Here is a 26539-nt window from a genome sequence, read left to right on the forward strand (position 1 = left end):
TCAATTTATACCTTGATGCATGGAGGCATGGTAATGTTGAGGTTACACAGCACATGTTGGCAGTCTTCATATTTGGTGGTTTTGCGGAGGAAAGACAGGAAGCCGGTGTGCTCTTTGCTGCTATCTCTTACCTGACGTTTAAGCACAATAAGAGCCATGAAAACACACTCACGCTGTGCATTAAAAATATAAGGTGTAGCCGGACACGCTTACTACCTTAACAGAGACTGGAAGTCTGTTGTCTCGAAAGGCCTGGAAGCTGAAGCAACGAGGTTGCTGAGCTGCCTTCCGCACCGGTACGAGATTGCCAGAACATTCTAGGTGGAGTGGCATTCCCTCCATCACCTGTGGAAGGAGAAAGTGAGATTTTCAAAAACTCACTTAAATAGACCTTTTGCTTTCGATCACTGACCTCGATGTCCCTGCTCCGGGCCACTTCTGTAAAGTTTTCGTGCTGCTCCAATGTTTTATCCATTTTATCGTCAGTCATGCAGTAGCAGCGCAGACGGCCTTCACGCAACTCGTTCATCTTGGCAAAAACCACAAACTTTGCCATGTAAGGTACAGCTGACAGCTCTTTGTAGAGTATATTGGCAAAGGAGACCGACTCTGCTGTACGAGGACAGTCAGCGAGCCAGAACCTTAGAGGCAAGCAAAACCAAGGCAACTATCAATATACAAAGTATAGAAATCTAACACTGTGGTTTGCAAATGTTTTTCACCGGGGTACAATCCCACATGGCTGCACATAACTGGCTGGAACAGGCTCCAGCACCCCCCGCAAGGATAAGCAGTACGAAAATGAATAAATGAAATGTTGGAACCTTTTGATTTTAAAATAAAGAACATTTGCTGTTTATCAAAGGAAGAATTTACCGTGCAGAAACATTGGTCGTGAAACTGGCACATTGATTCGCATAGGCAAGTTTAGTAGTTCCAGTGATGTCTTCCCATTGGGCTGCAGCTGTTCCACCTGGGAAGCACAAGAGTGTTAAAATAGGAAGATATAAGACATTAGGTCACCAGGCCAACAAACACTTTAGAATCCTAATGGTAGCGTGAAGTACCTATGACAGAGCAAAGCAGGCGTAGACTGGTGGTGTCCCCCTCCCCAGCGTCTCGGGGACTCTCCCGCCAGGATGGGGGTAGGGGGATGCGGAGCCCGATGGGCCGGTGGAACTTTCGTCGCCGAGGCTCCACCGTCACCACGGGGCTAAAGTTGGCTTGGTTACCTAGCAACTTGGCCACCAACTCATCTGGAACAGGCTGTGCCTGAGGTCAAATGTCAGTGATGCGGCAGTGGAACACCACAAGGATGAGGCGGAACAAAACACAAATGGGATGGAGTTATAAACATAGTCATGAGTTGCAAGTGAGGCATGGCAGAAAGGGAAAGAAATGAGACGAGTGTAAATACAAAAACGGAAATAATATTGCTTTGAGTTATAAACAGAGAAAGAAAAACAAAGCAAACTGGTTGTAGGAGATTAATACATCATTTTTATTACATGAAACTTGATATCAAAATGTTCCTGATCTCCAAGCTAGAGGAAAAAAACAAAAATAAGTTCCCAGTTCAGCAGCAAAACATTAACATTCAACTTTAGTGTTTGCTTACACTTTAAGGTTATAGCCACGTTACCTCTTCTTACAACAAGAGTGGCAGGTGTTAAAATTAAAAATCTTTAGTTGGCTCAACTAAATAAGTTCTAGAGTTTACAAGCTAGGATGAAGTCAATGAATTCAGGCATATGAGCTGTTTACCATTTGATTTTTTGTCCTATTTCAACAGGATATTGAAGTGAATTTTTTTTTGGTAGTTTTGTAAATAGTGTTTTGATGTGCATCTGGTCCAGTAGGTCCAATAAAGAGATCAAGTTTACACTATATTCAGCATTTTTGTGGTTGCATGCATCATGTCACATGACAGAAAATAATGAACAGTGAGGCATACGATCAGAAGAAAATTAAAAGATGGGGTTTGTACATTATATGGACACAAGTAGTGGGCACGCAATTAAGTAATGGATTGATGGGGACAAGATCAACTGAATTTCCCAAGGTGCAATTCCCTCCAGGTTATTTTATATTTGTTTACGCTTCCATCTTTCTAGTAGGGGGACATAGCTGCAAAATTACAAAGGAAAACGTCCCCTAGTTCACATCAAAACCCTTCAATTTCTGAACATACGGAATATGCCATAGCTACACATGGGACAAACAAACCCTTCAGTTCCACATGCTGACCGGCGTCCCAAAATGAATGTCCATATGTTGTATGTGTAAAGAAAAATAAAGCACAAGGCCACAAGGTAGCAAGGTTCCTACAGTAAAAGTGCAAAGAGTGACAGCCAAAAAATAAAATAAAGTCATGAGCATGCAAAGCAATTGCTGATATGACAATGAATACATCCAACATGCTTTTTCCATCATTCAATCTTGCTTTCTTCCTTCTCGCCATCGTCCTATCTCACCTGCAGCCCCAGACGGACTCGTTTGGTAACCGCCGTCTCGGGAAACGTGGCTTGGACCAGCGGCACTAGTTTACTCGTCAATGACCCTCCTTCAGGACCAATCAGGTCGCTCTCTTGCTGGACCCGCGAAACCACAGCAAAATACAGCGGAAAGTCCGTTGAAATAATGCGGCGAATTCTCTTCTTCACGAGTTCCTCCTGACTTTCCAAATCTGTGGAAGCAAGAAATAGATGAAACAAAACAATGTCAGGTTACGGTGACAAATGAGGCAGTCTTACCTTCGTCCATCCCGTTAAGGATCGTCTCTAGAACTTCATCACCGTATCGATTGCGATGTTCCTTCCACACATTTCCATTCTCACTCCGGAGCACCACAAGTTCGCGGTCGCCACGACCCAGAGCAGCAAAGTGGGGGATCTCAACAATCACTGGTCTGTCACATGAAATTAACACAGACGCTAGGGCAAAGGTCTCCAAACTATTCTATGGAGTGCCGCAGTGGGTGCGGGCATTCGTTCCAACCTATCAGAGGAAATCTTTCCACCAATTTGGTATCTTAGAAGTGCAATCAGTGGATTGCAATCAGGTCCTTTTTGTTTCAGCAGAAACCTCACTGGTTAAACGTTTTGTGTTGGATCGGTTGGAACAAAAACCTGCACCCACAATGGCCCAAGAGGACCGATTTGCAGACCCCTGATTCAGGGGAACCATCCTCACCACATCATTTTGTACAAATCTGTTTTGTGCGCCAATAATTCCTTTGAGCAGCTAAAGAAATTTCAACAACTTCTATTTGAAAATAAAATAAATAAGAAATAAACAAACAGAAAAACAGCCAAATGAACAAGAGCATTTGCTTCCTCACCCAAGAAACTGCATGCCAGCAGGACCCAGGGAGATAATTCTACTGGCCAGGCCCTCTCCTTCAACAAGTGGAGGCGGGCTTGTAAGCTTCTGCGGCTTCACCAGGCGACAAGTGATGCGGGTGGGAGCCGCACAGGTCCTCGGGGGGATGATAACTCGCAGTCCGTTGTGTCTACTACCTCGCATTGAGCCTCCGCGTGCATCGACCATAAAACTGACCAGAAACCTGTTGCAGAGCAAGAACAATACACTTTATTTTCTTGTACTGGTCTCAGTTTTCTGATGATCTGTTTTTTGTGAGCTGACCCTGTGTGTATGGGGCTGGCGACTGGGCTGACATTGTCGGATGTCTCAGTTGCCGGGCTGCTGGGGATCAGAGAGTCGTCGTCGTACTCTTTAGGCAGTGGAAGTGGAGTGTGCTGCAGAAAAAAAGGACAGATCTTGACATATACAAAACGAGTAATAAATGTCATTTAAAAAAAAATAGCTTGCTCCAAATAGTATACTATACTGCGATGGTATAACTCAGATTGAATTGAATTGGAAACAAATGGTCTCATTGGATGAATGAGTTACATGTTATCATGTCATATATGTCACATCCAATTATTCATGTGCTCAACCTGATCTAACTCGTGTTCTTTCAGCATGACCGTCTCGGGAGAAACACGGGGAATCCTTGGAATGGCAGGAGAGTAATTTCTGTTGAATGAGAAAGGAAAAAGAAGTGAGTCAGACTAAGGCTGTTTTTCTGGCACTCCCCCCACCCCCTGGTATTTTTTCTTTGGTAAATGGGACATCATGTACAGTACGTCGAGTGCCCTGCTATTCAGTTTGCCTATCTCCCCTGCTTCCCAAACCCCCTTACGCTGTGCCCAGCCCTCTCTCGTACTCCAGTGATTTCTTGGGGGAGAGGAAATCGTCATCATGGTCTTTCATGTCATCCATCTTCATGTACCTGGCACCTTCTGTCCCCAGGAGCTCCTCTCCTTCACACAACAACATGCCAAAGAGAGCGAATAGACCGAGGTCAGGTTGGTCAAACCGAAAAAAAGCGGGAAGAGAGAGAAAAAAAGTAAGGTGTTAATCAAGAGTTAGACATCATGGCGAGATGAAGCATGAAAGATGTGGATCTGCGTAGGCACAACAAGTCCTTCGATGATGACAACGGAATGTCAAAATCGCAATCGGAGCAGTGACATTAAAAAAGTAAGGAAACAAAAAAGATTGCACATTAAGATGAGTACAATGGCTTAATGTTGTCAAAGCAGAAAGCAACACAGCACTATTTAATGGGCGTAAACTTGATTACTTACCCGTCCCAAAACATGAGCTATTTTTTTTTATAACCCAGCACTATTAAAAATATATTTTTGACCGTGTCAGCTACTCTTAAAAAAGTGCACAGTTCACTTAAGGGTTATTACATCATAGGGGTCCTGGATCCTGCCAAGAGCACTGCATGTGTATTATTACATTTACATGTATAATACATGTTTCAAACAGCCCCATGGTTACTTTCTATATTTAGAACAACTGCTATCTACCAGTAAAAAGTCTGAACCTACCACTAGTATGGTTAAAAAAGGAATAACTCTCACTGCAGACATTAAAAATGAGCGAATGAGTGTTATGCCAGGTAAGAGACAGCTGCTATGAGCAAATGGCAGTGAGAAAACGCCAGCGGATATCTCAGTGAACACTAACACGGGCGAGAGAGAGAGCAGCCGATAACAATAGAGAGGGTGAGCTTGAAATGGAGGCACACTGTACTTCAGTACAGCAATCTACCAATGGCACACGAGGAGATAAAAAGGCATGCATACCTAAAGTTAGCTGGGCAAGTCCTAAAAACAAAAACAAAAAGAAAAAAAAAGAAAAATACAAAAGTTGGGTCCATTTCAATGCAATAAACTGTTAACTAGGTCAGCAATTATTGCTATTCAATTGATTCCTTTTGGAGTTGTACCTTCATCCTCAGATACATCCAGTATCTCGTCAACTGTTTCTGGGAAACTCATCCGGTGCTTTTCTGTGGTGGTCTGAAAAGTGAGGAAAAAAAGAAAAGAGATTTAAAACCTTTTCTATGCTGGATCCATTTTTTAAAAAAACTTCTGACCATTGAAACCGTCTCGTCAGTCACAAGCTTGAGCACGTCAATCACAGAGATGTAGCCCAACCTCTTGGCAATGGCAAGTGCTGACGTCCCATTCTAATGGATAGAAAGGCTTAAGGTAAGAACGTTTCGGGAAGGACGGGAAGGCGGCGTCACGCTAACCGTTGTCGTCTCGTTAGGCTGAGCTCCGTGCTTCAGCAGCAGCGTGACAATGTCTGTGTGTCCTTGCTGAGCAGCCTGGTGCAGTGGCGTGTAACCAAGCTAGACAAGATAAGAGCCACTCATTTTATTCCTGACTTCTTGAAGGCATTAATGGCAGATAAATGACGCCCAACTAATGTTATTCCCTCAATGATGCGTATCATTGCTATCCTTCCTTCAATCTTCACATCAATTTCTACCTTGAAAAGCTTATTGATCAGGGCCTCCCTTTGTGCCACTGCACACTCGTGTATTAGAAAATGTTTTTTTTTACCTCCCTCACAGAAAACTAGATGAAATTCATCAATTTGACATTATTATGTATGACGCATTTTCCATGAAGATTAATATGAACTTTATGCACTATCTTTTATTCAGGCTTCACTATGACCTTCCCCAAACCTCCAAAAGAAGCCTACGCAACATCTCTCATTTGCATATGTACAATGATAATTACATTTTATTGATGTCAAGAGGTTATTTTATAAATAGATCTCAGAGTCCATATCACTATTCAGACATTGGACTAACAAGTGCAGTGTACACTATGCTCATATATGGTCTTTGTCTACATGGCTAAATAGTTATAAAGTTGTATAAAATGACAACAGATCATCAGTACTAAAATTTAATTGCTAATCTAAGGCTTCAAAAATGCAGCAGATGAATTTTAAAACCCAAAAGGTTGAGCTCACCCGTGTTTTGCTGTTGACGTTGGCCTGTTGCTGTATCAAAAACTTTACCATCTTGATGTTGCCATAGTGACATGCTACATGGAGAGGTGTGTAGCCCATCTGAGAAGAGACATTTAAGCAGGTAAAACCTCCTCTTTCTTCTGCTTTGATGGAAATAAATAATAGGCTTAGCATTGTATTAATATTAGAAAAAGTTATTAATTATAACAGAAATGTTTTAAACTGGGGTCACTGAAGATACAATAATGTAAAAAAAGTCCCATATTTTCCATTTTGTTGATTTCAGAATGATTAGGGGTAGGGTTAGAGAATCACTAGTCAGAGGGTCACAATTCCAGGTAAGATCCGCATCAATAGTGGACAGAGCATCCACTACTTTGTGTAACTAAGTGGAAGCAAGATGTATCAAGGCTTTTGAGATCTGGGAATAAGAAGCAATCGACTGATTGATCTGGAAGAATCAATTTTAGAAACCTTACCCGTGTGGCTGCAAAGACTGACGCCCCTTGCTTGACTAAGATGTCAGCAATGCCAACGTGTCCTTCCTGTGCCACAAGATGGAGTGGTGTCAGTCCACTCTATTAGGAGAGAGAAGTAAAAAATAAGTTAATTGACCTTCAAAGTCACATGCAGACAAACATGCACTCCTTGCCTTGTTGCCAAGGTTAACATTCGCCTGCTTGGAAAGGAGCAGAGAGACCATGTCAGGTCTTCCTTCCTGAGAGGCCAAGTGAAGAGGTGTCACGCCCTGTAGAGACTCGGCATTGGCCGAAGCTCCGCTCTGCAACAGGCTGTTTGCCACCTCGATCTGATTCTGCTTGGAGGCAATGTGCAATGCGGTGTATCCATTCTGAGTGCAAATAAAACAGTGTGGTTAAAATCAGGTAGGGTGAATTGCGTGTATTGTTGTAATATCTCTTACCCTGGCTGCACTGTGTGGGGAACCTCCTTTGCTGACAAGCAGGTTGACAACATCCAGGTTGTTGTGATGCACTGCGACATGCAGTGGAGTCAGACCATTCTGAAAGAATATAGCGCATATAGATAAATAAATGAAGACACTGAGTCAAGACTGGTTTAAATGTTGTTAAGACGAGTGTCACTTGCCTTCCCGGCAGCATTAGGGTTAGCTCCTCGCTCCAACAAGAGCTCAGCCACATCTACCTTTCCATACTTGGAAGCCACATGAAGCGGTGTAAAGCCCTTCTGCAAATGCACCAAGAATATAAAGGACATATCCTATTTAGAAATGTATTTTGATGATTGAGAGAGAGTAGTTTTAGTTGTACCTTGGTCATCTTAGTCTGCTGTGCTTCCATGTCCAGAAGGATGCGCACGGTTTGCGCATGGCCCTCCCGGGCAGCGATGTGAAGAGGCGTGTGTCCTGCTGTGGTTGTGGAGTTTGGTTTGGCTTTGTGCTCTAACAGCAGTTTCACTATCTGCTTGTGGCCCATTCGACAAGCACAATGAAGGGGCGTTTGGTCATCCTAGAAAAAGCCAAGAGATGATAGAAAATATATATGCTTGATTAATTGGTTGTCTGGTTTAACTACAGTAGATTAGAAGAGTATTTAATTAAACATTCATATAGCAACTGAGATTAAAAAAAATGTGTGTGTGTGGTTTTTTTAATCAGTGATTTGTGTACCTTGGCTTTTGCATCCACAGAGGCTGCATTCTGTAATAAAAACTCAGCCACCTCAAAGTGTCCTGCTCGAGATGCCATATGGAGGGGGGTTTCAACTTTCTGTCCACACACACATAGGCAAATGACAATTTTATTTAAAGCAGTGTGCAGTGCTTGGTGTAAAACATGTAAAAAATAGAGATATTAAATGTTTTCTGACAAACTCTAGACAATGTGTATCACCAGTGGTAATTGTATCACAATTTTAGAATGACTTTACTGTGACATCATCACTGGAATTCAGACTGAGCTTGTCTTTGACATTGACTATAACTCACCACATTAGAAGCGCTGGGAGAAGCTCCTTTCTGCAGCAGGATCTTCACAATGTTGAGGTGCCCCATGAAAGATGCCACATGTAAGGGCGTCAAGCCAGACTATTTAAAAACAATGTAGAAGTCAAAATATTAATGACCGTATAAATGTCGTAGAACCGAATTTTTCGCACTATAAGTGTTCCAGATTATAAGAGTGACCTATTTTAAAATTGGTTTCATATATAAGGCACAACGGCTTATAAGATGCAGTAGTATCAGAAAATATGGTACTTATATTTTAAAAGAAAAATTGCTCACCTCAGTCACAGCCTCTAGCGATGCTGCATGTTTAAGCAACAGATCCATCACACGCATGTGGTTCTTTTTACAAGCAATGTGCAAAGGAGTGAAGCCATTCTGGGAATTTGAAAAATATTTTTCATCAATGCTCAACATTGATTAGAAAATTCATAACAAACAAGCTCAGCAGAGACTTCATTAGGTAATAATAAAAATAATACTAATATTCAAGGGGGCCGAGACCGATAGGAAATACAATACAAGCGCTGTCCCTAAAATTATTTAAAAATGTGTTCTACTTCAACTAATTGGTAATATTTTAATGCTGTGTTTACTTTTGAGATTGTAATTTTTTTACACATTTTGCTTCTTTTAGCATTTGTAGGATAATCCCAAAATTAAAAACAGTAGCACAAAGATGTTAATTTCTGTACTAGTAAAACCTCTGAGATGACTTTATACAGCTGTAGTAATTGATCTCAATTGATTAATCTGGCAAATTATTATTAATTATTATTAATATTGTGTTAGGATTGACATTCTGTATGGCCACTGACCAGTGCTCTCGAGTTGGGTTTGGCGCCCTTGTCCAATAGAGCTTTTGCCATTCTGTGGTGTCCACAGTGCGCAGCCACGTGTAGAGGTGTCAGGTGGTCCAACGTGATGTCGTCAATGTCTGCATTATACTGTAACAGCTGCTTGACACAGTCTACGTGGTCCCCCTGAGCTGACATGTGGATTGGAGATAGACCATTCTGCAACAAAGAAATGTTGACATTCAAGTCTTATTCCCAAGTTTCAAACAGAAATCAGAAATGAAATTGACTGAAGAACGACTACTACCTTGGTCTTAGCCTGAATGGGGGCGCCATTGTCAAGAAGAATTTCTATTATTCTGACGTGCCCATTTCTGGCTGCACAGTGCAGAGGAGTGAGCTCATCCTAGTGAGAGACAGTATCAATTAGAGAACTGAAAAGCCTGGAGTGAATCCAAGACTGCGATAAGATGTTGCACCTTAGTTTTGGCATCAATTTGTGCCCCTCTATCCAAAAGGAGTCGGACCATGATCACATTCCCCCGTCTGGATGCGATGTGCAGAGGTGTTATGCCGTTCTACAGAGATAGATGTGTAATAACAACCCTAGTTCATCATTTGTGCCCTTGTTATATATACTACATACACACAGAGATTGTACCTGGGGCTCACTGAATAGTAATTCCATACCTTTGGGGTGAAATTGACATTGGCTCCTCTGTTGAGAAGAAGTTGAGCGACATTCAGGTTTTCATAGTGTGCAGCAATGTGGAGTGGTGTGAATCCAGTCTGCAAGGACACCAAGTCATCCTTAACAGTCACTCTAGTAATATGATTAAAAATACTATCTTGACACCAGCAGTGTTGCGTACCTTGCTGAGCACATCTGGGTTTGGGTCATTTTGCAGAAGCACTGCAGCTGTGCGTGTATCGTCATTGCGCGCTGCAATGTGAAGCGCAGGGAGACGGACTTTCCCTTTGGTCCCGTAGTTGATGAGTAGGGCTACGATATTTTCATGGCCCTGTTGTAAAGCCACAGCCAGTGGAGTGAATCCATCCTGTCAAAGAGAGTAGACGCTTAGAAAGCAGACTGATTGCACATAAGACATTAGGAGACACGTCAGCGACGAAAGCTGATGAGCACACAGTACAATGGAATGACAACAAGTCAGGAAAAGCTGGATAGTATTGAGGGATTTGTCAGATTACGGTATCAAGCACATCTCTCGTCTTTTGGTACCTCGGTCGGAATGCTCTGATTAGCCCCGTTCTCCAGAAGAAACTTCACAACCTCTAGATGGTTTTCTTGTGCAGCCATGTAGAGTGGAGTGAAACCCTTCTGTCTCAGAAATATACACACACACACACGTACGAAAACACACAAAAGAGAAGCCAGAAGCACCAACAAGATAGAAAGTTACAGATACACAGACCAAGCTGCACAACGATACACAGAAATATTGGCGCAAAGACGTGTGTGAACATCGCTATCGTCAATACAGTACAATGGTTTCACAGTCGGCGCCAGATTGAAAAGCAGCTGAGAGAGAGAGAGAGCACGCGGCATACGGCCTCACCTGCGACTGAGCGTTAACGTTGGCCCCGTAGTTAGCCAGCTCTGTGACCACCTGCTCCTGCCCGGCCAGGGCTGCAATGTGCAGAGCCGTATTTCCTTTCTGGGTAAACACAGATAGATTGCAACAACACAGATACAGTGACACAAGGTGTTGAACATGTTTGAACAGTTTGGTCAATTTGTATGCCGACAACAGACTATGGAGGTGGAGATACCATAATTATGTTCCTCATTTGTTATTGACTTCTTTCTCTATAGTTTTGGCACCAATCGAACAACTGTATCATTAAGACTGGTAGTCAGAAGCAGAGAATGTAAGTACAGTATATTTTATTACCCATCTCAATGAAAAAGCCCATTTTCAATCATTAAGGGATTTTAAATAATAATAAATAATAAAATTACATTTTAAAAAATGGAAATTAAGGCCAATAGTGCCTTACCTTAGTAGTGGTCTCCAGTACAATTCCGTTGTGGAGTAATTCAAGCACCATCTTGACGTGGCCTTCTTTCGAGGCCAGGTGAAGCCCATTGAGCCCATTCTAAGGGAAAATAATGACAAAGTATAACAATTACAAAACGATTCCTTAATCAAGATTAATACCGTCGAGTAACCACGCAATTCTGTGCACCAGGAGTATAAATCATGCAGGTTCAAAATTTGGTTTGTCGATTAAGACTCACGAATCAGAGCAGGACTATATACTTACACAAGACATAGCAGACCATTAGCAAAAATAAAAGTCTAGGAAATGAAAATGAGGATGAAATCATTTTCATTTGATTAATGATGACGGGAGGAGGTGCGGGCGGCGGCAGAGGTGGAAGACTGGAGCAAGATGGCAGGCCGCTGGTCTCGTGGCTGGGAAGAATAAAAGCCGTGTGGGATAGGTCTGACCTCACACAGCCTTTCTTCAGCCACACAGGACATGTGAGGTTGGACCTTTCCCACACCACTGATATTATTCCTCTGAGTGGAGAGACCACAGCAGACCATCAACTCTACTGAAAATACAGGAGAGGGGTGTGACAAAAGGAAGAAAACACAAAAGTGGGCTAATTACAAAAAATAAATCAATTGTAAAAAGGCAACTAACAATACAAGTGGGGCTGTTGTTGAGTTGAGAGACAAAACAAAAACACAAGAGCAGAGCGGGAGTCAAGCAGGTGAGCAAGTCATTCGAGAGATACCACCACCACCAACACCACCACATAGACCTCCTTGGTCTGAAATTTACACTCAAGTCAATGACGCAAGCAGAATTGCAATTTATCAAGACATCTGACATTTGATTTCATTTCACGGGGACCGTCCTCAATAAAGGGTAGACACAAAAATTAAAGCAATACACTGGATAGTTAGGAATAAACGAGTTGTGGAATTACCAGTAAGTAACACCAAGTACTATGTATGAATGACCATATGAAAGAGAGTTTTTAAAAAGTATTAAAGGAGGCAAATCGGGAATTGCTTGGACTTTGGAGAAAAACAAAAATATATACTACTGCTTATGAGCCGAGTCATTTCATGATGTAAGTTATATCCATAGACTGTATGGGAGATATAATGGGTAAAATGATGAGGAAATCATGGGATGCATTCCATTGGCTGAAATAGTACTACCATTGATTAAATGTCTATCTCTCAGAAAGGTACCTCCGAAAAATGCTTGCTTTTATTTGATTTTTTTCCCCTCAACTGTTAGATACCATAAAAAAAGAAAGTATTTTCTTTTGGTAAAGGTGTTGCCTGTCTTTTTAAGATCGCTATCCATAGGGGGGGTAGTATTGCTTTCAAAGTGGGAAAATAAAGTGTCATTGCTGACCGAGTGCATTTGTCATAGTGGGTGTGTGCTTTGGTCTGAAGAATGACAATGTTGAGCACAGACTGTGACAATGTGCAACTGTACTCATACACAGCCACAACATGGTTTTCAGCAGTGCTTAAGGTCAGCAATTCAAGGCCCATTACCTCAGTGGACAAGATTCCGGGTAAAAGGATACATGATGAAAGGAGTGGGGCAAACAAGAACCCATTTGCCCATTTATTACCTGCCCCGTAGGCATGAGCATGCATATACAGTACACGGCAGAGTGCACAGGCACAAACAACTACAAGTGCACATGGATTAATGTATACATCATGCACACCAAAGAGGGGAAACCTAAGTACAGTACTTCGACAGTAAATGCAGAGAGGGCCGATTTAATGTAGCAGGTCACGTATTCCAGGTTATCGAATGTGACATTTTACATAAAGGGAAGTGCTTTATTTGAATTGAAATTATATGTCGATCAAACCCTGAAAATGGAGCTCCTTGGATTCTCTCACCTGATTGGCTGTATTTATGTCAATGCCATTCTTAATGTGATCCAGGGCCTTGTCCAGGTTGCCAGACCGAGCCGCTCGGAGAAAACTGTTGCCAGCATCTGCCTGCAAACACACGGGACAAAAGGAAAGGAGGGAGGGACGCGGGGTAAAGTAAAGGGCACACAAAGAAGAGGAATGAAGAGAAAAATAGAGAAAGACAGGTGGGTTAAGGATGAGGCTTGTACAAAATGATCCACCAGCTAGCTTTCCACTCATTTTACTCCTCGCCAAAGACTTTCTTCCGTTTTTGTAGTGCATTTGAAAAACATCTGCACTAATAAACATGTGGGCAGGATAGTCCAATTTTGTGATCTTTATCATGGGAGATGCGGGTGTTTATTAACCTAGTTTGTGTTCGCTCCATTCCTTTCCAAAAATGGTTTGTTATTCAGTTTCATACTCTTTATGTTCAACTAATAGCTGCCAAATTGTTGAAACCAAACAAGAAATAAGCGCCATCCCAGTGCTAATCCAACTTTACTCCATTTTCCTCATTTAGTTTGAAATTTCCTTTAATGCTTCCACCTGAAATCTAACCACTCTATTTGCAAAAAAAGGGAATGTAACATTTTCCTGGCATCTCCATTCTAAGTTCAGCTGTTAACTGTCCCAAATGCTGTGGCGCGCAATGGCAGGTGGGGTTGCTGCTGAAACACGATCGCTCATGCATCGCCCCAATAACCGACACAGGAAGGGGGGAGTGTAGCAGCGAGAAACTTGACTGCGGCAAACTCTCCAATGCATTTGCATAATCTTCTCTCTTGCTTAGCAGACTCCTCCTCTAGATCTAACTCCATCTAAACATTGGTCACTAACCCTGTACATAAAATGTATGCATTTTGACCGAACAACACTAAAAGGTCTCAGCATCATACACGCCGGTGACGCTGTTTTTTTCCCCCTTTACTTTCAACTTTACACCTCGGTGCCTTAAACTGTGTCATCTATTGTTGTAGCTCGTTGGACCTCTTTTGACAGAGGCAATCAGCTTGAGTAAAATAAGTGAAAGGATCCACATGCCTGCAGCAGAGGCATAGCAACAAACGACAACACAAACTCAGCAGGACTCTAATGGCAGAGCACTGTGCAGAGAGAGGTCACGTTAGAAAAAATATTTAAAAAAGAAATGGTCGCACATGAAAAAAAGAACAGGATAGGTAAAGATATTTTTTCAGCTGAAACCTTTCCTGGGTTAATTGCAAGGACAATACATTCCTTGTTCCTGACAAAATGCACTAGCAGTTAGTTGAGAGTTAAAACATTTAGTGCAAGATAAATGGTGGTCTTTTGTAGAGTACCGATCCTACTGAGCCACTTGGCTGAGTCAGTCAGTCTGACAAATTGTCACTCACTCTAAAGTGGAGCAGCAGCCATGTTTAGAGAAGTTGAGAATGGAAAGTTCATTCGATGAAACGTTGTGCTTTATCTCATCTCATTTAGAGTCGTACGGGGTGCTAGAGCCCATCCCAGAGGTAGCTGATGTCCTGAATCGGCGGTTATGTCCATATTGATCAATCATGGGTGTCTAATCCACAAATTTCATGCTGATACAGCATTGATTCTTTGGACAAAACTACAAAATCTACTTATAAGAAGTCTGCTACCATATGATTTGACTAAAGGGTCTTAAAAAAACAATATGTTTGTGCTGAAACAGAGATTTGATCAGGAATAAGCAAAAAAAAAACTTTACAACGATACAGAATATCTAAACGATGACGGCGTAGATGGACCAATTGCCTTATTGAACATGTCTCTCATTCGAATTGAATCTTGAATTCAATTCCATGGTAAGAAATACAAACCTAGTAACATCTAGACAAGGAGCTCCTACACAAATGCACGCACACACAAACACAAAACTTGAGCGCAAAAAAACAACCGCAGTCGTTTTATGAATCCTAATGATTGTTTTTGCATCAAAAGAATAAGGCATCGTATCACCCTCAAACTGTCGGAGTATAAAACCAGATTGCAAAAGGCTATGCGAAGGGCAAATTTTAGCATCCTTCTGACAAGTGTGTCCATTAAAAGCTGTTTTTACAAATACAAAAATGTTTTACTCAAAGCTATAAAATGCACTAAGGACAACAAGCTGGCATTCTGTTGCACAAAATGTTTGAAAAGTGCCATGGTGACATCCTAAAACATCCTGTCATCACTGCAGGAGTAAACACAGCTGATACAGACACACATCCACCATGGAGACACCCTAGAGACGCCCCACTCAGGGGCTGACTTCACAGCTTGCCGGCAGAGCTAAATGTTAATATCATGTTAATGACAAACACACATTCCTACCAAAGTAAAGCATTTTCATGCCTCTGCTTGCGTCAAAAAATGTGTGTGCACTGAGATAAGGATAGATCGACTCCACCCATTCTGTGACTTGGAAATAAACAGACAAGGAAAACATTAATTTAAAAACAACATGCAACACGCTTTCATTATTTTGGAAACGATCCTTAGGTTTTCTGGGACACCAATGCATGATTAAGATGAAATGTCTTTATCCCTTGTTATTCCCAGGGAAAGGATATGCTTCACAATGTAGGGCTGAGAAAATCTGTGTGAGCCAATTAATCATTCTATTTGCAGGAAAAGACACAAGATACATTAACCTGCTCCATAAACAAGAACAAGTAATGCTAATGAAGTTGTGCTTGGAATAACTGATGGAAAAAGGACATGTTTTACAGAATATATTTTTGCTCAAAGTGGAGAATTTCTTCTTACCAGAACTCGCCTGCCGTGAACCCCAAACGTCCCCCCTGCCACCTATTTTCTGCTCTGCTGCAGCAGTCGGAATGACATCACCCCCTCACTGGTGGACTGCAGTGTTTGAAAGATAAGTGTTTGTGTGCATGCGTGTGTGCGATGAACACCCTTGCCGTCCTCTGAAATGGATGACTACAGCTGAAGAATCCACATTTTGACAAAGCCTCGATTGTGTTGTTACAACGTAAACATCGTCAATGATACTAGCTGATAGAATCAAATTCGAAGGATACAAACACCATGTAATCATACACAGTTGGCTTCAAATATCTGATATGATGCTTCTCATATTTACATTTTTCCCTCATCTCGCATTCATGAAAATATCTAATATATGTAGGACAAAAATGCGAAAAAGTAAGGATCTGATATTTTATGTGTATGCTTTTTGATAGAAGTTCTTGCCGTCACATTTGATGACTCAATGACTTATTTACTTAAACCGTATACAATCAGTGATTCCTAAGATTTTCCCCTAATTCAAGCACAAAGTAGTACTGTATGACTCTACAATTAATGTAATAAGTGTTCAAATAGCTATCACTTTGTTCGCAGCAAGGGAGACGGAGCAGGGAGACTGCTGGTTTAAGCCATATCTCTTTTCTCATTGTTTGAACATTCTGGCCTCAGTAAAGGAAATGAGGCAAGGGATTAAACTGGGATCTTAAGCAACAGTGCACAATCCTGTAGCTCTTCTACAGAATGTCAATGGAAGAAAAAAAAATTGCTGGCAAACATCTCGACTTTTTTGAAGTCTTGCTACTACTCTGAAAATACGAAAGAAAACTAAACAAGTTGTAGCTGAGAGTGGTGTCACACTGCCTCTGTTCAACATACAGCAAGATTGAGCGATTGAGGCGCACATATGGAAATTCCTGCAGAGTATTTCAACAGCTATTTCACCATCATTTTCTGCTGACTTGCATTTGTTCAATACATTGATTTTTCCTCCCTCGCTGAGCCTTTTCTCCTTTATCCTCTACAACTTTGCTTTCGTTTCTCAGGCTGATCTATCACATTGAGTGGGCAGCAAGTTGGTTTGGGATACCGAGCTTGAGTAAGTGTTGACACGGTCAGGTGGAGGCCCGTGGGACCACTCTACATCGGGCACATTTAGGGGAAGCAAGCGGGGATTCTTATGAAGCTGTTAAAAACTTTCACCTGACACGCCCATCTATACGGAAAAATATGCTACTTAAATGACAAAAGGATGATCTTCGTCTTTACAATTTACTTTTCTGCTGGTTCCCCTTTTGCCTCGCTTATTGATCAGCTAATTAAAAGTGTTTTTCCTCTATCGACTGAATTTATTCTATGGATGGAATTATCATTGTTGGTACTATGCATATAGTAGTTCTAATTAGGTATCAATCATTCATCTAAGAATGAAAATGTACCAAAACTTAATAGCTTTGACCAAGAAAAGCAACCGCAAAACAAATTGACCTAAGTTATAGTTACCATGTTAAGTTGTAGTTTTATGTGTGAAGCTTTACTAATTTACATTGGAATGTATTGACATTTTAATTCAGTGAATTTCTGCAGAGTGATAGAATAAAAATAAAAGTAGATGTCGGTAACTCCCAAGACTGGTAGGGTCACCTTTTAGTATTTGTGTAGCAATGTTGTCTCTTTGGATTAAAACGTCGAGATAGAGTTCATTACAGTTACTTTGAAAGGGTTTCATTAATCGGCCAGTTAATTAGTTTGCTGAGCTTCAGTTTACTTACCCTCACTAATCCTGGTTGACATGTTACAATTGGCACATCAGAGGAACATGTCTCGTCAAAAACAAGATTAAGTGGACAAAAACAACACATCACACACTAATCTTTGATGTGTACACAAAAAAAACTTGCCTAGATAATTCTTAGCATTTAAGTGCCTGAGCATTCATTTCAAAATGATGCTTCCCAAAGTACTTTTTAATTGAGGAAAGAGCAAAAAAGTTAGTTCATTCTTTAACCTATCCAAGTCAATTCCTAAAAGCAGAGGAAATTGGCAGGTGAAACTATCATCGCACAAGTACAGTTTTTGGATCTTTTCATATGCCACTACTTTTTCATTTAAAAAAAATTAAGATAGATTTAAGATACGAAACATGATTAAATATTTACACAAGCCTTCCTAAAAACATATTTAAATGTGGAATATAAGCAGTTAGTCTATGAAATCAATTAAAAACTGAGATCTTAAAAACTAAGTTGACTACTAGTTGTTGTTTATCTCAGAAAATGTTTTGATGACCATCAAAATACAAGGCCAACAACTGTGACGCAAGTGTGTGAGAGAGAGAGTCTGTAAAAGGTACTGCTGTACTTACTCCGAAAGTGATGGTCTTGACTGGCATGCCTGTTGGCCCTCCACGTCTTTCTTACGTTCTGTTTGTCCCAAATTGAAAGATGTATTTCCAATTGCCCCCCGCAAGTACCACCTTGCAGGGCACACAGACCCCCGTCCGACGTAAACACGGGCACGCACACACCCATACGGGCGCACACACTTCAGTGAGCTGGACTCAGTTTGGTGGGTGGAGAAACAGAGAGGAGGGTGGGGTATGGGGGCCCGGGGTTTTATCTCTGCAGGAATGTTGCCTGTATCTCCGGACACACATTTTACTAGCTGCCGAAAACCAATAGGCGCCCCAAACGCTCAACAGAAATCTTCTACCTACTGGACATCGTTGATGGTCAATATTTTTTGCTTTTCCCTCCCATCTTTGAGTGAAATCTTTTAGTTCTAACCTTGCCATCTTCTGAACTCGACTCCAGCCTTTCTGCTTTCTAGCTCACATCCCATCTACCATCCAAATTTTACTTCTTCCCTCCTTTTTCTTGTCCTGTCGTCCCCACGTCACGCCCATCTCCGTGTCTCCTGTATGTTTTGTGACAGCCTCACAATCATTTTTTCACGGACCATAAATAGACCAAACTAGAATAACTGTGGAAAATGGGTGTTTTATTAAGGACGAGGGGTGTCGCAGATCTGTTTCAGTTTGCGAGGTGACTTACAGTGACAAAGCGCTTGGTGAGGGGGTTGCTGCCATCGCCCCATGACAATGGGCTAGACACTCGGTTTGGTTGGGGGGGGCATGAAGGGGCCAGCCTTTCAAAAGGCCCTGCCTCCTTTAATAAAGCGTCCGTCATTCCTCTGTTGAAAAGACCCTCTTTTCTCTACCTCTCCCCTCCTCTTTGCCTCTCCTGGCTAAATGCTGGGAAAAGCACATCGCTGCCAAAACCATGCAGAGAGATAAATGCTGTAGGAGAGGGACAGGGTGAGAGGAGGGGGATTTATAAAAAGAAGGCTACATACAACTCAGAAGCACTAGACCATGACCTGGGCAAAAACATTCTCTGCTGTCCACACATTTTGCACCAAAGACTAATCTACCAAAATCATATGTTTCCCTGAAAAAGACATCTTGGTATCAATACGTTCTTGACAAATCGTCCAGTTGCTCTGCACAATTAAAGGCCTTGAGCTACCTGAAATAAACCTTCACTGTATAGAGTCTGCGGTAGGTCCATACAGTACCTCTGAGGAAAAGAATAATAGCTGATCATCAATCTGTTACCACGTGGCGTACTGTGAAGCTAAGCCAACTCTTTTAGGGAAGTTGAAATAAATCAAGACACACTCTGGTTTGGAGACCCAGTTGATTTAGACTCAGGACAGACGTGCCCTCTGCACCCGGTGTCGGGTCCGCCTTGTTGACAGGATAAAGGGCTTCAGCTGTCCACGTGTGTGCCTTGTAGCGGCTATATTGCCTTTGTCCGGAGATGCCAGACCAGTTAAGGGAACAATCAACTGAAATAATGGCCCTTCGTCAGCTGTCCTTTTTCATCATGTCACATTCTTTCCTACGTTTGATACTGTCAACAGTATCTCTTAAAACAAGGAATGCATGATGTAATGGTGTACTGTAAAACTGTTTAATTCCCCAAATATATATCATGGCAACCTGTATTCACTTGTCTGATATGACTCGCTTTAATGCCATTCACCGCCATAAAACCGGTAAGCTGCCACCCTCGAAAATACCTCGCTGTGATAACATACCTAATGAATCAACATTTGCTTCATTTGTTTTGGTGACAGGGAGCTGTCAGTAAGCTTATCAGTAGCAAAAAGACTGCAGTTGCAATTTGAATAATATATATAAATGTGTATACACAGTGTACTGAACAGAAATGTATAAGACAGCTCATTATTATGCAAAAATTACAACATATAAGTTATACTTAAAGCCTTGGATGAATTTGCAAAGTCAGCCAGACCCTGTGGGAGACAAATCAAGGTTTTAGAAATGTACTTCAAATATTAATGAATCCAATAAAAGAAAAGATGACATGAGAACATCACCGCTCCAGGCCGCCATTTGTCTTCCTAAGCAGAAAAGCGGAGAAGGGGTAGCAGACTGATGAGTGAGAAGAAAGAAAAGAAAGTTTGTTGGGAAGTGAATGATAAAGAATGGAGTCAACACATACAAGTGGAAATAAATCAGAATCTGCAGGATCTCCTCGTCCAGGCAATAATTCATATCTGTCAAGGTAATGAAGAAATATCTTTGAGAGATAATGCACCACAAGCATTAAGGACCCGCTGGTGGTCTTTCACTGTTAAAAAAATGAAGAATGTTTTATTTTGGGCACAGTGGGGCAGTTCGCAACGCAAATGATCTGCAGTGCATCGTTTCCTACTCATTTGCTGAGATTTTCATTGCTTCATTGCAGTGACTGCAATATCGATAATTATTCATTTCAAATAACTTTTTTTCAAATTAATTCATTCATTAATTATGCTAGCCGATTTTGCATGCAGCATAGGCATCTAAAATTATCTGGTTATAGTTTTCAGTAAGGTCAAAACAAGCGTGTCGAACTGACACAAACCTATTAAAATAAAAATGACTACTGGAAACAATACTTAATTTTCAAACATGGATAGAAAGACACTGAAGTCATGTATTACGAGATAAAACTCAAATTGAGGATAAATTTAGCTAGACGTAGTATTTAAGATGATGCATCATACTCAAGACGATAATGTCTAATGTTGGTGTACATTAGAACAATTAATATTGGTCGTGAAAGCTGTGAGACCTAATATAACATCGAAATTAACAACATTAGCTTCTTTGGAGTACTTTCTCAATCGTGTCTCACACAAAAACACACATTCAAAAATTCACTCGTTCAGGGATTTTAAACCTACATACACACAGACCTGAAGTAAATCCATGCAGGTATAGAATACACACATACACTAGAATAACATAATGCAGCAATTAGCAACCATTCCAATGCATATGGGGCATTATTTCAGGCAGTGGAGTCTGAATAAAATTGTGTTTGATCAACTCTGCAATAGGGGTGTGAACCGTTTCACTCCTATAATTTGGCAAGACCCCTGAATGGCATTTTGGTACTATATAGTACACACATTTTAATTTAGAATTATGAACCATAAAATGTAATAGGGCAGATCCTATAAAGCTTATGGCCAGGACGCTCAAGGGTTCAAATCTCAAATTAAGCAATTTAATGACCACAATTTTTGGACAACATGGCACATCGAACTATGAACTCCAACCATAATATTTGACAAGAAACCCGAACTTGTTAATATTTAAGCCTTATTATAAACAGCATATATCTATGTACATTGCATCAAAAAAACCTGAGGCTGTAAAAATCCATAAACTAACCACTAAACTATAAGCCGCTAACACTGAAGTCTGCAAATGAAAGCAACTACAGGTGCTGGTAGACTATTTTCAACTGTTTTTCTATGGATTTCCACACAAATGATGCTTAAAAATGCTTACGATGGATAACCTAGGAAAGTCTAATGCTCATGACATTCCAGGATAGGAAAGGGAATCGCTATGAACTAGATTTAACGGCAGGGGAACAAAAGTCCAGGTAGTATACCATGAACAGGTAACAATGTCTTCTTTTCGGATGAGGATTTGAGAAAGTTTCACAAAATGCAGTCAATGCGTCATTCACATCATGCGAGGCATTTTACTGAGCATCCAAATATTGACTCAGGCAGTGGGTCTGTTTTTTCTCTGGCTCGTTTGTGACACTAATTTGAAAATATCAGCCTTTGTCATAATCACATGACAAGGCAAGACTTTGTGTTGACTATTTAATTCTAGACTGTTGGCAAGAACAAGATGACTGCACAATTTTAATAGAATATCAATCTGAACCGAAAACTTGATTTATATTTCCATTGTTTATGATTGACACACACCCCTAAAGGCAATTTGTGCCATACTGCAGTTTCCATGGTATATTTTTCCATTAGTTAACACAGGGATGCAAGCAGCTGGACATAAAAACAAAAAGCAGCACATAGGAAGTTCCAAAAACCCAAAGCAGACCAGCTTGTTAAAAAATGTATTTGCACACACCTAGTGAAAGGTGGACAGAGAATATATTTTAGCCTGGAGACTTTCTGACCACCTTCCCCACGTTGTCTGCGCATTCACCTAAATCCCATGCACATGCATGCGTACATGCTTCTGTTATCACTCAGTTTCTCTCCTTCCTAATGTCAATTCTTATAGGTGCTATTCATCAGAACATGTCAAAACTCCCTAGAAATAAGTGAGATCTGTTGGGTCAACATTACGTGAAAAACAACAACAAAACCTTGGCCTTAATTCAGATTTTTTTTTTTTAAAGCTGGTATTAATATCCCTGGGATAGAGATGAGTGCAACAATATTTGAATAGGCCATGGCCTTTCACATGTAAATTGCACTCTGCCCCTCCTTGCTGAAACAAATTATGGCCAACTGCTGGTGGTTGGTCATGAATGGGGGTCCTAATGTAGTCTGCAAATACAGTGGGATGGGGAGCAGCTGGAAAAGAAAGAAACTGAGACGGGGGAGAATTTATATGACTGTGGTGTGTGACAGTTTGCTTTTCTTCATATTGAATCTGCCATGGAACCGCAGTGTGACGAATAAGGCTTGGCTTCCAGAGCATCTGTCTCTGAGGACTAAATGAGGGCTAGTTAGAGCTGTAGGGGACCTTTCCCAATCCTAATAAGTGGTCAAAACAGCATAGGGGCCACGGCCTTAACACAGACCTCTGACAATACACAAATCTGTCTTATAGGAGGGGCATGACAGGTTGATAAAGACGCCTGTATTTTCTCAGCAGTATTCGTAACCTAGTCAAAGCAAACCAAACATGTCAAACCAAAAATAATAAAATGTACTATTTTGTTTAAATCCCGCTAATTAAATTGGTACTGCACGTGTGACTACCTGAATTATTTTTAAGGCTTTACATACACCCAACAGACAATGGGTCTTTAGTTGGCCATAGAATATTCACAATTGGACTAACCACGAAAGGGAAATATGATTAAAAAGTTTTTTTAAAAAACCTACCCGTTATACATAATGAACAACCAATATTTTACATTGTTTTTGAATAGTCAGATTACATGGGGCGCACTTGTCCTCTCGTATTTTTCTACAATAATATACTAGATCATATGTTTTCTGGAATATGTTTATAAATTAATTGACTGAAATTTAGACTTTAGGAAGTCTCAAAGTGGTCCATCATAATCAGAAGAAAAATTGGAGTTAGATAAAGAGGGATTAGTCATTTGGAATAGCAATAGCGAGGATTTGAGGGGAAAGCAAAGTCTGGGACAGTCTCACCAGGGGCCTTATTGAACTTAGATGAACTCTCTTCCACTTAACCAAAACGGAATTCCAAGATCATCTATTAGATAGTCGCAATGAGACCATTGGCGGACAAGTCCCAGACTGGTTGGATAGATAAAGACAGACAGCGATTGCTGTCACATTGGAAATACACAAGAGCCACAATACACAAACAGTGAACCATCAAAGGCAAGGTACAAGGCATGCACAAACCACAACTATGCAGCAAACATACTGAGGTTAATAAGGACAGAAACGCTAATAAAGTGGAAATGGCATGCAAGGAGTGAGAGTAAGCATGCAAGGTGAACTAACAACTCACACACATACACACACACACTCCTCACACTCTTTAAATTTGATCTTAGCCGAAACACAATCACAGTGGTACGGATGAAACAAAAGCATATTTACTAAATCAGAAGAACCCACAGGAAAAATACTCTGTTATCAGTTATGTGAACCTCTGCTGCATGAACTACTTTGTGTTGCAATAAACAAGTGTTTTAGTAACTTTACCATATGTTCCTCGTGTTATGCGACTAAATATGACTGATATTTTGCCCGTGGACTCTTGCCATGTAATATGCTGATCTGACAACATCATTTTCTGGATATCACAAGACACTGGGAACGATGTTATTCTTAAAAACAGATACACACGTGTCTTACATGAAAGTATAAAAGTCCTACACAAACATAAGAAATAAAAAAAACATTAAAACCAGCAAGTTAGTACAATCGTCAAGCAGGGAAAGGGAAGAGTAAAAAAAATAAATAAAAGCTCCAGCGTGATCCACGACACCTGTACGACTGAATTAGCTCACAGCACGACAGCACCACTCCAATGAACCAGCACTACAATACCATAAGCAACACAAGAAAAATTGATAAGAAAAAAATAAAACGGCAGCAAAGTGACACAATTTACATGACGGGATGACGATCCATACAGAATATATATACATACATATATATACACACACACATTAATATAGATAAAAGGCCAAATATACATGTTGCAGATATTTACTTCATCATCATAGAGCCATACTCCTTGGCCATCCGGCATCTCAGAGCTCACACTACTGTCCTGATCGATTAGCCAGCGATGCACGGCGTGGGCCTAAAAGAACATATGACATAAAGACAGAACCCAGTTAATAAGAACAGTGAGAAGAAGATGGGGTGACAGAAAAGAGAGGGAAGAGAGCAGTAGGAAATCAGCAACAAGGAAGATTAAAAATAAAATAAAAAGCGACATCCGATCATTTTGACACAGGTCGAGAAGACCGATAAGGCATGGGAATCGGGAAAAAGTAAAGCAGAACCCACCCGCCCCCGCAAAATGGTCTGTCTGTGGGAAACAGGTAAGGATGACCAGCATGGCTGTGCCAACAAGGATGTCATACATGCAGTGGCCATCACTGGGCAGCGGGCCACTGATGGCAAAGATGGTGGTGTCGATGCTCACAGATGGAACGGCTGAGTCATGATTCAAGTGAGACTGGATTTTCTGGGTTAGCTTGCGCAATTGTACTTACCCAGTAGAAAAAAACAATCGGCACGGGTAATTGACCACAAGTAAACATTGCACAGGTTTGTCTGTGCATTAATGGTATTTTTTTTCTCACAAATTTGCATGCACTCCATAAATCACAAGAGAAAGCATTCACACATTCAATCTTTCAATTGCTCTGCTGTTTCACTGTGTAAACTTTGGTTAAATTACATTAAATCATCATGACCTTTGAAGACATCATTCATTGTAGGATCTATAACGCTTGCATATTCTTAAATTATATTCCACATCGATTTGACACACACCCATGCAGCCACAATCACACACAACCACAAACTGTTTCTCTTGCCTGTTGTGGTGTTTCTAACTAAAAAATAAAAAATAAAAAAAATCAAACAGCTACTTTTGAGCCACTTGAACCCTTTTCCACAGTAAAATGACTGTCAAAATCTCTTCAATGAACACATTAATCACCATGTCATGGCAATACCTACATTGAACTCAGCAAATGTATGGTACTTCATGATAAAGTGTCGCTGGTAGGCACACCCTAAAACTGCAAAAAGATATGCAGCTCAGAGGAAATGATGTTAAAACGCAGTTTTGACTAAACAACATGATGTAGTGATTGTATATCTACAGAATTTTTAGCACTTATCTCAGTCAGGCAAGATTCACCCTGAACTGTACCCCCGAACATGTAGAAAAAAAACTATCATTGATACCCATATTTGCAATTATGAGTCTTCAATAAAACTGCAGTACTGTAAAAAACCCAAACAAACAAGTAGAATAGATTTACATAAAGGAGATGGTTTCAAACCTGTGGTCCAGGAGCAAATTGCGGCACAGGGACAATATTTAGCAGCCCACTTTTGACATTTGACTTTAGTATTAGTGTAAAAATGAAAAGAAATTGAATTAAAAGGTATTTTGCTCTGGAAATTTTAATGATTAATTTTCTTGTTTTGTGTTATAAATTGAGCAAGTTTGATGTACTCACATGAGATACATACGCACTAACAAACTTCAAGAGGTGGGGAAAGGTGAAGTGTCAGATGCTAGAGTCAACACACAGCTGTGCGAGACGCACACACTCACACGGAGTCACCGCAAGGGTAGAGCGAATCACAAGGTGACAGTAGAGGCCAAACCCTAAAATAGAAAAATCCAGGGGAAAAGACTGCAGTATACTGCATCGTTTTCCAAACCGATTTATCACCCCAAAAATTGCACTTTGAATGCCCGTTTTTTTTCTTTTTGGGGAAAACTCTCCTTTAACCGTTTTTGTCCTCTTTTCGTGTTTGTGCGACCAAATGATATGCGGCGGCGTCATCTGCAGAGTTTGTGGTGAGTTGCAGAGCGTGTCAGCTTAAAAGGATAATTGGATTAAGTAGCAGACGGATAGTGATGACAGGAGAAGAGGGGCAAAGGGGTGAGGATAAAGACGAGGAGGTGGGAAATGT

General features: G+C 40.8%; 1 protein-coding gene across 14 annotated transcripts in view; it reads right to left on the minus strand.

Moving 5' to 3' along the window:
* The window catches only part of LOC144215979 (ankyrin-1-like), a 56634-nt gene that overhangs the window by 14616 nt on the left and 15479 nt on the right, over positions 1-26539 (minus strand). For 3 of the 14 annotated variants that reach the window (XM_077745236.1, XM_077745225.1, XM_077745222.1), the window contains exons 2-35: positions 24585-24677; positions 13040-13141; positions 11151-11249; positions 10709-10807; positions 10372-10470; positions 10004-10189; positions 9822-9920; positions 9611-9709; positions 9439-9537; positions 9153-9350; positions 8614-8712; positions 8317-8415; positions 8000-8098; positions 7641-7838; positions 7459-7557; positions 7274-7372; positions 7004-7201; positions 6831-6929; positions 6352-6450; positions 5618-5716; positions 5459-5551; positions 5309-5381; positions 5166-5186; positions 4208-4328; positions 3963-4041; positions 3646-3758; positions 3341-3565; positions 2754-2908; positions 2475-2686; positions 1068-1272; positions 877-973; positions 413-641; positions 217-345; positions 12-131 (exon numbers count right to left, since the gene is read on the minus strand). In XM_077745236.1, coding sequence (XP_077601362.1) covers positions 12-131; positions 217-345; positions 413-641; positions 877-973; positions 1068-1272; positions 2475-2686; positions 2754-2908; positions 3341-3565; positions 3646-3758; positions 3963-4041; positions 4208-4328; positions 5166-5186; positions 5309-5381; positions 5459-5551; positions 5618-5716; positions 6352-6450; positions 6831-6929; positions 7004-7201; positions 7274-7372; positions 7459-7557; positions 7641-7838; positions 8000-8098; positions 8317-8415; positions 8614-8712; positions 9153-9350; positions 9439-9537; positions 9611-9709; positions 9822-9920; positions 10004-10189; positions 10372-10470; positions 10709-10807; positions 11151-11249; positions 13040-13141; positions 24585-24677 — 4233 coding nt within the window. Of the gene's footprint in view, positions 1-11; positions 132-216; positions 346-412; positions 642-876; positions 974-1067; positions 1273-2474; positions 2687-2753; positions 2909-3340; positions 3566-3645; positions 3759-3962; positions 4042-4207; positions 4329-5165; positions 5187-5308; positions 5382-5458; positions 5552-5617; positions 5717-6351; positions 6451-6830; positions 6930-7003; positions 7202-7273; positions 7373-7458; positions 7558-7640; positions 7839-7999; positions 8099-8316; positions 8416-8613; positions 8713-9152; positions 9351-9438; positions 9538-9610; positions 9710-9821; positions 9921-10003; positions 10190-10371; positions 10569-10708; positions 10808-11150; positions 11250-11417; positions 11660-13039; positions 13142-18179; positions 18389-24584; positions 24678-26539 lie in introns of those variants that run through there. The other 11 variants (XM_077745237.1, XM_077745229.1, XM_077745228.1 and 8 more) reach the window with 10 other exon arrangements.

This window comes from Stigmatopora nigra, chromosome 22 (genome assembly GCF_051989575.1).
Source record: "Stigmatopora nigra isolate UIUO_SnigA chromosome 22, RoL_Snig_1.1, whole genome shotgun sequence".
In the NCBI taxonomy this organism is placed as follows: Eukaryota; Metazoa; Chordata; class Actinopteri; order Syngnathiformes; family Syngnathidae; genus Stigmatopora; species Stigmatopora nigra.